The sequence below is a fragment of the Centroberyx gerrardi genome, chromosome 12 (genome assembly GCF_048128805.1).
Source record: "Centroberyx gerrardi isolate f3 chromosome 12, fCenGer3.hap1.cur.20231027, whole genome shotgun sequence".
NCBI lineage: Eukaryota > Metazoa > Chordata > Actinopteri > Beryciformes > Berycidae > Centroberyx > Centroberyx gerrardi.
Window position 1 is genome coordinate 26,611,893 of NC_136008.1, and position 12,453 is coordinate 26,624,345.

At 40.5% G+C, this 12,453-nt stretch overlaps 1 protein-coding gene across 1 annotated transcript in view; it reads left to right on the forward strand.

The window, feature by feature from the left end:
- The window catches only part of LOC139911933 (lysophosphatidylcholine acyltransferase 1), a 37,644-nt gene extending 36,110 nt beyond the window's left edge, over window positions 1-1,534 (forward strand). The window contains exon 14 of the mRNA XM_071899564.2: window positions 1,275-1,534. Coding sequence (XP_071755665.2) covers window positions 1,275-1,534 — 260 coding nt within the window. The remainder of the gene's footprint in view (window positions 1-1,274) is intronic.
- Window positions 1,535-12,453: the final 10,919 nt, after the last annotated feature.

The following is a 12,453-nucleotide window of genomic DNA, read 5'->3' on the forward strand; positions in this document are numbered from 1 at the left end:
GTCCCAGACTGATCTGATTTCCAAAGCATAATTTGAAAAAGTGAGGACTCGCATGCACTTCACTATTATTTCTGAATTGCATCTATCTCCAAGCTTTATAATCGGGCATACAGAAGCTATTTGCTTACGTTTAAACTGTAATTTAACCCAGGTTTTACACCAGAGTGATTATTTCATTTTCTAAAGCATAGTATTGCGGAAAAAAAGTTTGGCCTGCTTTAGTTGCAGGGATGAATTTACATCTACTTTGCACAATTTAAGTTCCATCCATTGCTTTGTCAGGAACTTTGAATTTTAAGTGACTTACTTTCTAGTTCTCAAAGTCCATCTGAAACACACTTCAGTGGTCTAATCTTTCACCCCGGTTATCCATTTGTGTCGGTGCTTACTTGGAAATTGACAATTGGTCAATAGAAAGTGCTCAGAACACCAATATGAGGTCAGTTTTGCTATTTTCACTTTGTCGATGAATGTATAGAAGCTGATCCCAAGTCTGAGTCCAAGTCAGACTCAATGCCTATACGTAACCCCACACCCTCCCAATGCGAGCAGATTCCTCTGTAAAAATTTGGAAGCCGTCATCGAGGACAATACCACTGACAAAAGATATGCAACGATGGAAGATTCCTGAAAGTATCTTAGATGCCGTATTAAACTGAATTGCAGTCCATGGTAGTCACAGGGTAAACTCAGCCTCATATGGACATGTAAGGAGACAGACAAACATAATTAGATGAGCTCTGCAACACTGCTGTGCTTCATTCTAGTTTAAACATTCCCTGCTCAAAACTGCAGTTTTCATTTGATTACCACTACTGGTTTCAAACAGGTGTTTGCTCAATATATTCTTAAATGTTTCTTGATAAAAGCACAATAACAACATGTTTAACAACAAGTAGATTCAGATCAATCAATTGATATTCATTATTTCACTGATCTTTTACCCTAGTGTTTTCCTCAGGGTTATACCATTTTTCTCATCTTATGTAATAGCTGGTATCTGTGATGGGTATTGTCTACCTGTTTTTCTGCATTGGGTTCACTTCACCCCTATCCCACCAAATGTGTTGTGCCTGTATCTTCCTGACATCATTGTGTCTTCTCTCCTGACCTTTTCCTCTCTCAGACGAGAGCCAGTAAATATCGTCGAGAGCCTCATCACTGGCGATAAACCAGGCCACTTTAGCTCTAATTCCAATTTGTCTCTGGGCGTTATGTAAGCCTCTGTCTAACCTTGCCTCTGTCTCTGGCGCCCTCTCGTGGCCTTTCCGCAGACAAGTTCAGGAGCTTTGTGGAGCAGCACCCGGAGTTCGCCGAGGAGTACCTGTACACGGAAAACGCAGGCCTCCACAGCGGCCCCTACCACGGCCACCAGACTAAGCCCAGCCCCTCCTCCTCCTCCTCCTCCTCCTCCTCCGCCGCCGCCGCCGCCCACGGCACTGCCACCACCAAAACGGCCAACGGCATCTGCCCCGACTTCAGCCCCAAAGACCGCGACGGCACAACAGACGGACTCCTCAAGAAACACAACTGAAACGGTTCACGGCAACGGAGCGGGATAAAAAGCAACACCTCTCCTGGCGAGAGAGTGCAGGGAATATGTGAAGGTAGTTAGTGGGTTTAAGTGTTTCAACAGTAGGGGACTGTATCTGAGTGAGCAGAACTACAAAAATGAAGTTTACCTTACCCCTTTTTTTATTAGTATCGTGTCCATAACATTTTATGAGGTTATTTTCAGCCTGGTGAGAGTTTATTTTGTTTTAAATTCTTTTTTTTTTTTTTTATTTGTTCTTAGTAAAAGAACGTTAAAATGCCAAACAATGGCCGTTTCAGATACAATGCTTGAATACTTGAAGGGCGAGCACTTATTCAAATTCCTCGGGCGGGCAGTGAACTTTTTTTTTTATTTTTATTTTTATTTTATTTTATTTTTTTATTTTTTCTCCAACATGGTACGGACTGTGCATGTTTTCAAAAAGAGGGAAGCAAAAAAAACAAAAAAAACCAAGAGAAACAAGCCCTAATCTGTAAAGTGAACTTGTTTCTAGTGAAATCAGTGTTTTCATTCTCTACTTTTTATTTGTAACTTTTACTTCTTTCTTCTTCTTTTTTTTAAATGGTAGCTGCCTTTTTAACGGAAAGTGTAAGTAAAATGCATGGGCTCATACATTACTTTGAGCAGTATTGAGCGCGTGCGGAGAGGGCCGGGGAGCACCAGTGACAATTGTTTGACCGGTCGGGAGTCAAACTCGAGGTGTACTCAGGTCTGTGGAAGGAGGTGGTTCTAATCGATATGAGCCTGTTATATATACAATATGATATATTTGATTTAGCTCAGGGTTCAGTAACAAAAATGAAAAATAGAACTTGTATGATGTCGTCATTTTTGACACTCACTGGGTTATATGCATGTCGTCTTTTTTCACATGACATCAGCACTCCTTAAGAACCTGCCCAATCATTCCTCACTCACACAAAACTTCACAGACTTTTTTTTTCCTTTCTAGCGAGGAAACGCAAAGCCGTTTCTCAGCTTTTCATGCCTAAAAATCACAGGAACGTGGACCAAAAATGTAACGATTGAGCGCATCGCCCGGTTACGCATGGCACTGCCCTTTTTTCAATTCAGTGGTGTAACGGCTCCAAGGAGAAAGCCTATCGTTTTATATCGGAATGTGTCATCGTTAAAAAGCACATTCAGTTTGGAGGCTCGGCTCGGCCTTTTTCCTTTCTGCCTTACATTATGACACATTGTAAAAAAAAATCTTTCCTCATTCCTAGTATTCTGGTTTGTTTTTCTTTTCAGCTTGTCATATAAAGGCAGGTATGAGCAAATCTTGAAGGATGCGATAACTGAGAAAACATTTGCCCCTTAGTCACCTCCAGATTTTCTCCTCCATGCTCAAGTTTCTCTCGCTTTTCTTAGCTCATGTGCATGGAGGAAACTATATACTGTTTATACTCACCAACAGAGTGCATGTGTTAACAGAGGGCTCAGCACCTTTTTCATTCCCTGTCCTAATCGTATTAGGATTGGAAAATAGCACCTCTGACACTATTTTTGCCCCATTTCGGACTATTTGCTGATGTTTATTTCATTGGCTCGAAAGTATTTCTCACTATACGTGCGATTTAATGAGCTCTCGGTACACTGACTTGCAGCATGTGACAAGTCAGCAGGAGTTTTGTTGAGTTTGTAAAGAGTGGAGCCTGTATTTTTAGTAATGGTGGGATCTGAAAGCAGGGAACAGATTATTTCCTTCAAGAATCAATGAGTAAAATTCAACTTCCAAAATTCCAGATTAGGGCTTAAAGCTCAAATCAGACAAATATTGGAATTGATTTATTGTGTGTGATGATAACCCTACAATTTCAGGCAGAATTAGCCCATTCCTTTACTCAAAGAAGAAATTGTATTTTTTATTATGTTGTTTGAAGACTTGACATTTCTACCCTGACATTTTGTAATTCGCCCAGTTCTCGGCGGTCACGCTATTGCTAGATGTACACACAGCATGCCGGTTTCTGTTTCGTCTTCTAGGGGTGGAACGCTATGAATGTGCACACACAGCAGTCTAGAGATTTGACGTCAAGGACATCACTCTTTTCTCACTTCTTTTAAGAAACTTGTCACAAATCTGACCTTCAATTGACACTTTTTTTGGACTGTTTTGAGAAACATTTAGTGTAATTTTATTATAGATAACACAAGGATGCTCATTTAAATCATTTGCCAACAATTGAAGGAATATTTGTTTTCTTATTTCTCTCTCTGGGGGGCAGACAAGTAACCCGGAAATGTAAAATGAGGAAAGGAAGGTTATTCTGTAACTATTCTCAAAACGCACAGTGCTTCACATCACATGTTTAATCTGAAAGGAAAACTGTAAACGTAAAAGGGAAATGAAACTCGGTATAGATTAGAATATACTGAGTAAATTTTTAGCTAATTGTACTTAACTTGGGATCTGTGCATTCATGGTTTGATTCAGTTGACTTGTTGACTATGAATGTCACATCAGGATTCACGACAAACACGGTTCAGATTTTTGTATGCTGAAGGTTTGCATCCCCATCGGATTCACCACCACACATGCATCTATCCCCATTATGGCTTTTCAGTGAAGCAATATTTTACATCTCTTTAGCCTTCTCAAGATTTATCCTTTTGAAGAGTTCCGATATGTATTTTGAATATTCCAAATGCGGGGCATTTTGCGAATTTTTGATATACGTATATGAATGAGTTTTTTATTTTCACTGCCATGACAAAAGATCTGTGATCTTCTCTCCTCTGCAGATTGTATTGATGGTTAAAAAAAAATGAGCCACTTTTTTTTTTTTTTCTTTGTATAATACTGCAATTGTTTTTGTGCTGTATTCCTGAAACATAGTGGAAAGTTTTATCGTTGTTATATTGTTATTACTATTATTATTGCTGAGTTGACTGCTTAGAAACAAAATGCAGATTTCATATGGAAACCGATAGCCTTGAATCTATATATAATTTTTATGATTAAAAAGAGAATGTATAGACAATCTTGTCACAATCAGAAGCTACTCAAAAAGCGCTGGTCTACAGTAGACATTTCCCTTTGAAATCATTGTTTTTAATGTACATTTTGTGTCCCTCCACTGACCTTTTTTTATGTCTGAAGCGTGCAGGTTGAACTAAGCAAAAGCGCGAGTGTGTTCACGTGTCGGGCCTCGAGGTGATGTTTGCCACCACATATGACGGGCCTCACCACACACACACACTCCAGACTGTACGCGCATACAAACATTTGTTACATTAAATCACAACGCTTATATTATTTGCCCCGCCAATGGCGATTTTGTCACATAAATTGTATTTGTGCTTGCACTTTAGATTTTCTTTACTTTTTTATTTTTCTTGAAATATGACAATGCTGTAACGCATGTTAAGTTTGTAGGTTACAGTGCTGTAGCTCAATTTTGCTAATACAAATAGTTTTTACATTCACATATATGGTTACAGTAATGGGAGCACAGAAGAAATTAGGGATCACAAATTCTGGGAAGCTCTACCCCGTCCCCCCACTTTTTTTTAAAATTTATTTAAGAAAGAGTTTTATATACATACTCTTCCTCTTTGTCTCAGGATTGTAGCTCGGGAATGGCTTTGTAAACCGAGGGGGGGGTTTCAGAACAGATGGTTATTACACAAGTTACTGCACATGTGCGAGGGCCGCCGTACTGTTTGTTGTAAACGGCTGTGGTGTTTTTAGAAGAATGTCCAGGTTTACCATTTGTGTGGCACTGAAGCCTGTATTTCTGGTAATGCAAAGTCTGACTCTTGGTTTTTGCTTTGCTTTTATTTTCCTTTTTTCACTGTTGCTGTACGACTGTGAATTACAAACGGTAACTGAAACAGAAAGAATTCATTTTAAAGACCTGATCCGGAATTGAAATATGTTGAATCACAGTACAACATTACAAGTTTGTTTTGATTCATTTGATTGAAGCCTTTTTTTAATTTATTTTTTTTCATGCTCACATTGACAGCTGTATGAACACACTGACAACTAAACACAAACTTTAACCGTACGTTAAAGTTGTAAATGATTTATTATGTTGTTTAGAGCAAAATTCCCTTTGGAGGACTTTGAAATCTGAAAGATGAGATTATTTTTTATCAACAAAGTCTTGCCCTTCAGAAATCTCTTTTTTTTATTATTACATACTCATATTTACCTTCAGAACAATTCCGGGTTGGGGCTCTACAGAAAGCGGAAACATCTCCCTCACACTTAAAACTCTCGCTCCACATTCCTCTTTTTATTTTAAATACCTCACACGAAAGAGAATCATTCATTTTTCTACTCGCTATCAATCTAAAAATTGAAAAACTTGTAAGAGCTAATCTTCTATTTATTCTACTGCTGCCTGCTTACAACAGTGTGTCCAGCAGCGAGCCTAAGACGAAAGACTCCCGCACTCTGGACAGTCGAACCGGAGTGACAGCCGGGTCTTTCTGATGGCTCAGTGGATGTGGACCAAGTCGCTGAACTCGCCGTTTTCTCTGTAGCTTTCTTTCCTGTCTTTTTTCTATACTCCTCTCCCTGAGGTTTTATTTTATTAAACGTATTTTGATGATGAAGAGTCATTACTGCAAGCTACTTTGAATTTGTCTGTTCAGGACTGCTATGATATAACTTGTTAATGTGACTCTTGAATTGGATTAAAAAAGAAAACCTAACGCACAGTCGTGTCCGTGTCGTGTGTGTGTGTGTGTGTGTCACCTGTTACACAGCCTCAGTGTGTGCATGGTATAGAGGGAAAATGTAGTCTAGTCTTGTTTATTTATATAGCCCTTTATCATAGTCAAGTCTCAAAGGGCTTTACATAACATCATATACATGTCATATACCATACTACATCATACATACTACATATATACGTATATACATCCTATACAAGGTCATATACATACTTCATATACATGTTTACTTCATCAAATACATACTACACATCATGCACTACATCATATAACGTACTACACACAAACACACTCATGCCTGTTAATTTAGAGTCTTCAATTCACCTGACCTGCATGTCTTTGGACTGTCTTTGGTTTAAAAGATACTTTGTATTTTCTACAGCATGGTGAAAACTTAATGTCAGTGAAACTAACTAAATAGTACTTGATATTGGCAAGCACTCAAAATGAAGCACTCATTCTTTACTAGTTGGCGAATGATACTGGTGCACATCTGATGTTAGAACTTACTGTCTTACCACTTGGCAGAAGTTCCTAGATCACTGCATTGGCTTCCAGTGTGCCATAGAATTGCTTTTAAATTTCTGTTGCTTGTCTATAAAGCCCCAAATGGCTTAGCTCCAAAATACATTTCGGACCTGCTCCTAGGATATGAGCCACCCGGACCTCTGAGGTCTTCTGGGACCGGTCTGTTAGTTGTTCCCAGGGTGAAAACTAAATCAGGTGAAGCTGCTCCAGAAGCACTGAGATGTTCCCACTGTCAGCTCTTTTAAAAGTCCGCTCAAAACATTCCTTTTCTCTGTGGCCTTCTGCTAAATCATCTGTATGTAGATGTAACAGGTGTTATTATCTTTATCATTTTTTATTTCTTTTATTCATGTTTTACCTATTTTCTTTCTTTCTTTCTTTCTTTCTTTCTTTCTTTCTTTCTTTCTTTCTTTCTTTCTTTCTTTCTTTCTTTCTTTCTTTCTTTCTTTCTTTCTTTCTTAAATAGTTGTGGTGTTTGGCCCTGAGCAAGTTGGCTTAGGAGGATTTTTATGGGTTTTTTTTTGTTTGTTCTTTTTCTGTTTTACGTGAAGCACATTGATTTGCCTTGTGTATGAAATGTACTATAAAGTTTGCCTTGCCTTGCCTTGCCTTACATATCTATGGGTCCTGGTTCCTCTAATGATGGAGCGATCTTACCACTTCAATGAGCATTGGAAAGTCACTCCCCATCCTCCACTATCAACTGAAAACCCATCTCCCCAGGCTACACCTGCCTCACCTGCTTGCATTTGATCCATATGCATTTGATGTTTACCTGACTTGAAACAAACTCCCTTTTCTAGTTCTTGGCATTTTATTGTTTCTCCTTCTTTCTGAGCATCATCTAAAAGTCTTAAATATAAACTAAAAATCTCTCTGAGGCCGCTAAAACTCTAAAAGTATGTCCATGTGTACCTTAGATCAGCGGTTCTCAATCCTGGTCCTCAGAACAGAGTCCTGCTGGTTTTTTATCCTACCAGCTAGTTAATTGCAGTTAATTGCATCCACCTGGCATCCCAGGTGTAAATCAGTCCCTGATTAGATGGCTAGAATGAAAAGCAGCAGGACTCTGGGTTCTGAGGATCAGGATTAAGATGCACATTTCTACCAAAGAAAGGAGAATCTGCCCTCACCTACTAGCTAATTGGATGAACGTCTCCCTCTTGAGGCGACACACTGAACTCGTAGCCTGTAGACTCCCTCAACAAAGTATTATGAGTGCATTTCCATCCATCATATTCAGGTTTATGATCCTTTTCAGCTTTTCAGAATATAAATTGTGTGCTTTCTACAAACAAACGTTCTTGAGATGCACGGTGCAAGTGGTATTAACGAATTATTGATCTGACATCGATTCCGGCTCCCAAGGCCTTTGAGAGGACATCGATGGCTTTTAAATGAAACGTCTATGATCTATGATGTGGCTCTTAATAGGCAAGTTGATTCTACCAATATCACAGCTGACTTTCAGCAGGCCTGTCTCTGCTTCCATTGATTACACGTCGGTGCCTATAGATGTTCTGTCTCTCATCGTCTGGAAGCCATTGGGTGGCATTGGACTGAATTGTTTGAGACAGTGATGGAAAGATTTCCACTGGCAAAATGGTATTTTGTTTTTTCTCAGTATATGTCTATTGATCTCCATTCTCTCTCTATCTTCAGCATTTGCACATGAAAATACCAGTGCTTAATTTGTAAATGATGAGGTCCTGGAACACCAAGGGGTCGGTGTTCCCGTGAGTCGGTCTGGAGGGAAAAGGTTCCGGAACATATCAAGACAACAAGCGCATTGGAGGCAAGGTGGTGCTCAGTGCAGCCATACAGCTTACTGTAGACCTAACAGCCTAAACATTACTAAATGACCGACTATATGACCTTAGAGCTCCGACTACTGGGGACCTATAACAATATTTGATTATTGCATAGGCTACATAATGCACATTTTTACAAACCTACCCTTCAAGTAGTAGACTCACATCACCCACTAACCCTGCTCACCCACATAGGCTACACATAAGCTAAGGAAACTGCAATGGCCTCAACCATTTACCAGAGAAACTCTGGTTCGAGTAGTTACGCATCAATATTCAATACAAATACTTTCATAGGATATCGATTTTGAATGTAGGAAACAATGTCAGCGAATATGCAAAAAAAATGCAATAAAACGTGTCGTGGTGCAGCTAGAAGTCGGCCTGACTGTGACACTCAGCTGGACCGCGCTGGTTTTGAAATGCCCACAGTGATGTGGCTTACAGCCCTTCACGTCAACCAATTCTCATGTTATTACCAATTATTTCTGGACACTCAACATAACATGTGCAATTTCCCGCATATTTAACTGTGGGACTTACAGGTCCACACTCCAAACAATTTCTGTTTCGCAGTCATCTATGCAAATATGAATTTTGATTGTCCCAGCAGAGACCTAATAGATTACAGAATATGCTAACACGTTTACAAACAGAAAAAAATCATGCTTACCTTGTCAAATTTTCCAAAATAGTCCACACAGCGGACATATGGACAGCAAATTCAACTTTTAGCAGACGCTGTCTGAAGTTTACCATAACACACTCTGCAGAGCAGCTCACTCATGTGTGAAGTGATTACTATGCGCTTGTTGTTACTTTCTAACACGGTAATTACCTGTCTTCATATGGAAATGAGACAGTTAGGTTTTTGGAAGGGAGGGGAAAGGAAAGAAGTGTCAACTATTGGGAGTATTACATGACACCAGGTGCCGGGTCCACGCAAATAGGTACCGGAATGCAGGTAGTCCAAAACCGCGAGGTGCCGGATCCTGTTGCGGCAGGATCCGGCACAAATTAAGCAAATTAATTGAGGACAATATACTGCTAAATTGGAGTGTTTTTATATCAAGAACCTCTGAAAACCCATTTTTCTCTTGCAGACCTTAGAATGAACGGCAACATCATTTCATATTGAATGTATTTTCATCAGGGATCCCCACTGCGATGCTCAGCAGGTAAAAGGGCCGTCTGTGTTTGGGGCCAAAGTTCTTTAATTGTCTGGAATCAGTGGATCTGAGCAATGACTCAATAGACCAAGAATTTGTCCTCATTCCTCTTTTGTACCATTTGTGGGGTTTTTTCCACCAGCATTCAGAGGAAGCAAGGGGAGGGAAAACTGTAGAGATTCACATTTCTTAACACATCTGGAGGACAGTTGATCCTTAAAGATCCAGAACTATCATCTCCATTGGGATAGAACACATTTACAATACAACCTACTCTCCTTCCTCTCCTTTGCCATCCTCCTCTACCTCACCCATCCCCTGTTCTCCCCCCTCCTCCTCCTCCTCCTCCTCCTCCCCGGGTCTCAGCTGTTGCATTTATGAAAACAAGGCACTCGATTATGTTCGGCTCTTTGTCGTCCGAGCGCCATCGGAAAAAACCTCATACATCCAACCCGGCTTAGATCGACCCAACGATTTCTATGAGGGGCCCATGAGGTCTGATGGATGATTGCACTTTAAAGGTGTTGAGTGTGGTGGTGGTGGTGGTGGTGGGGGGGGGGGGGATGAAGGGCTGATTGATCATTATGATTGGCGCGTGAACGGCGAGCTGTCATTTCAGACACGTGGGTCATAAATCTCTCCGTGGGGACCGGGCTGATTGGGTTATTTGGTGGCCCGGTCCTGCTTTGGTCGAGTTTGAAATGGGAGAGGCCTGCGTGTCGGGATTGATTCTGTTTAGGCCTGTTGGACATTACAGGTAATGAGATTTCTGTCCAAATGGCAGGTGGATGGGAGGTGTTGGGTGTGTGTGTGTGTGTGTGTGTGGGGGGGGGACAGAGGAATAGAGGGAGGACAGTTGTTACCAGATAGAGATAGGTGGTAGCAGCCAGGGAAGGCGCTATCACAGAACTTGAACAGATAGAACGGCCCTTCCACTGTTTGCGATGGTATTTTGGCTTGTACACGATAAAATGGCATTTTAAGGGTTATTGCTATGGTGACAATGCAAGTCTGGGCTTTAAGGCCATAAAGTCTGTCACATTTGCTTGAGAACTGTGCAGATATTTGCGCAAGTGTTTAGCAAACTGTCAAAACTCAACTGAAAGCTAACATCACACATCAAAATCAGCATATTAGCAAACCTAGCTGGTAAGATTCATCAACTTAACTTAACATAGCCCCTTAAATTCTATAAACTAACATAGCTTAGCCTAACGTTACCTTTAGTGGAGAAGAAAAGTTAGCATTCACTAACTTCAAACTGCTAACGGACATCAGCCACTTCTACTAACTGCAGAGATGTCAAAACTTTTGACCTACTTATAAAGACAGCAGCAACTTGTAAAAGAGCTCCACCTGGTGGAGGTGACAACTTAATTCAGCTGCAAGTTTTCCCAAGTAGGCTTTGGTCCTTGCAGCAAAGCGACTTGCCAAGTCGGTTTATTCACCTTATAGTAGTAGAAGAATAGCTAACCGGTCATATCAATGTTCCATTTTTATGTGTACCTGCTAGCTTCTGACTGCGACTAGTAGTAGCCTATTAGAATACGGAAGCTAGCCCAACGGTACACATAAAAATGGCTACCGCTCCGACTGTCCAGGAATGTTTATTTGAATGGGAAAGACCGTTCTATCCATTCAAGTTCTGTGGGCGCTATCGAGGCGTTACAGGGAAGTGAACAGGCGCAGGATTCAAATGACTAGTGTCCACATCATTTCTCACACGTTGGACGGCTGAATAAAGCACAACATTTTTGTTGTGGAGTTTGTGCTGCAGCACTGGTTCTCTGCTGACTCAAAGTAACAGTGGAGCTGGTTGTCACTTCGACATAAAACCAAGAAAACTAAAGTTGCGGACTGATGTAGCTGTCATACGCTGCTGCCACACTATTGTTCCACCCACATTAACAGCTGCAGAATACATGGTGGGTATTGGGCTCTCCATGTGGGTGACTATTGTGACGACCCTCCCACTCTCCTGGCTCTGTCTTGCAGGAGCCTTGTGGGTGGGGTCGTCAAAGCTGATTGAGTTCACCTGGGCCCGGTGTACTCCTTGGGCTTAAACAGCCATCTGACCATCAGTTGCTCTCTCCCTCCTCACTTGTGCACACCTTTTGTTCTGTTCTTTTGGTTTGATGTAGTTTGTGTTGTCTAGTTATTTTCCCTTAGTTTTAGTTAATAAATCGTTGTTTTAACTTTTACTTTGGCATATGTCTCCCCTCATTGTTACTTCCTTGAGCTGGGTTGTAACACTATTAAAAGAAATAAGAACAATCAGTAAAAAGAGTGTACTTCCATTGGGTTAGTGACTGCTGAACATCTAAATAGAAGGAAATAGGTTGAAAGCACATGGTCATTTATTAGTTATAATGCCCCTGATTTAGTTTTCAATGCAATTGTTCTGAAGTGTAAATTATATGCATACAGTATGTATGAACTGTCTTGAATCAAGTGACACTGCATTGAGAGCAAGTGAAATTATCTGGACCCCTTTGGCAGATTTTTCACTTGTTTTAAGATCAGATGAAACTTTATTGATCCCATGGAGAAATTGGGCTTTAGGATAGAATTTTAAAGGATCAGGGTTTTAAGAGAAAGATGAAATCCCCTGTTTTAGAGAGATTTTAGATTTTTTTTTTGCAATGGATGTTTTTTTTTTGCATGTCTGATTTGTAAGACTCCTGTCACCCTGCTGTTTGAGCTC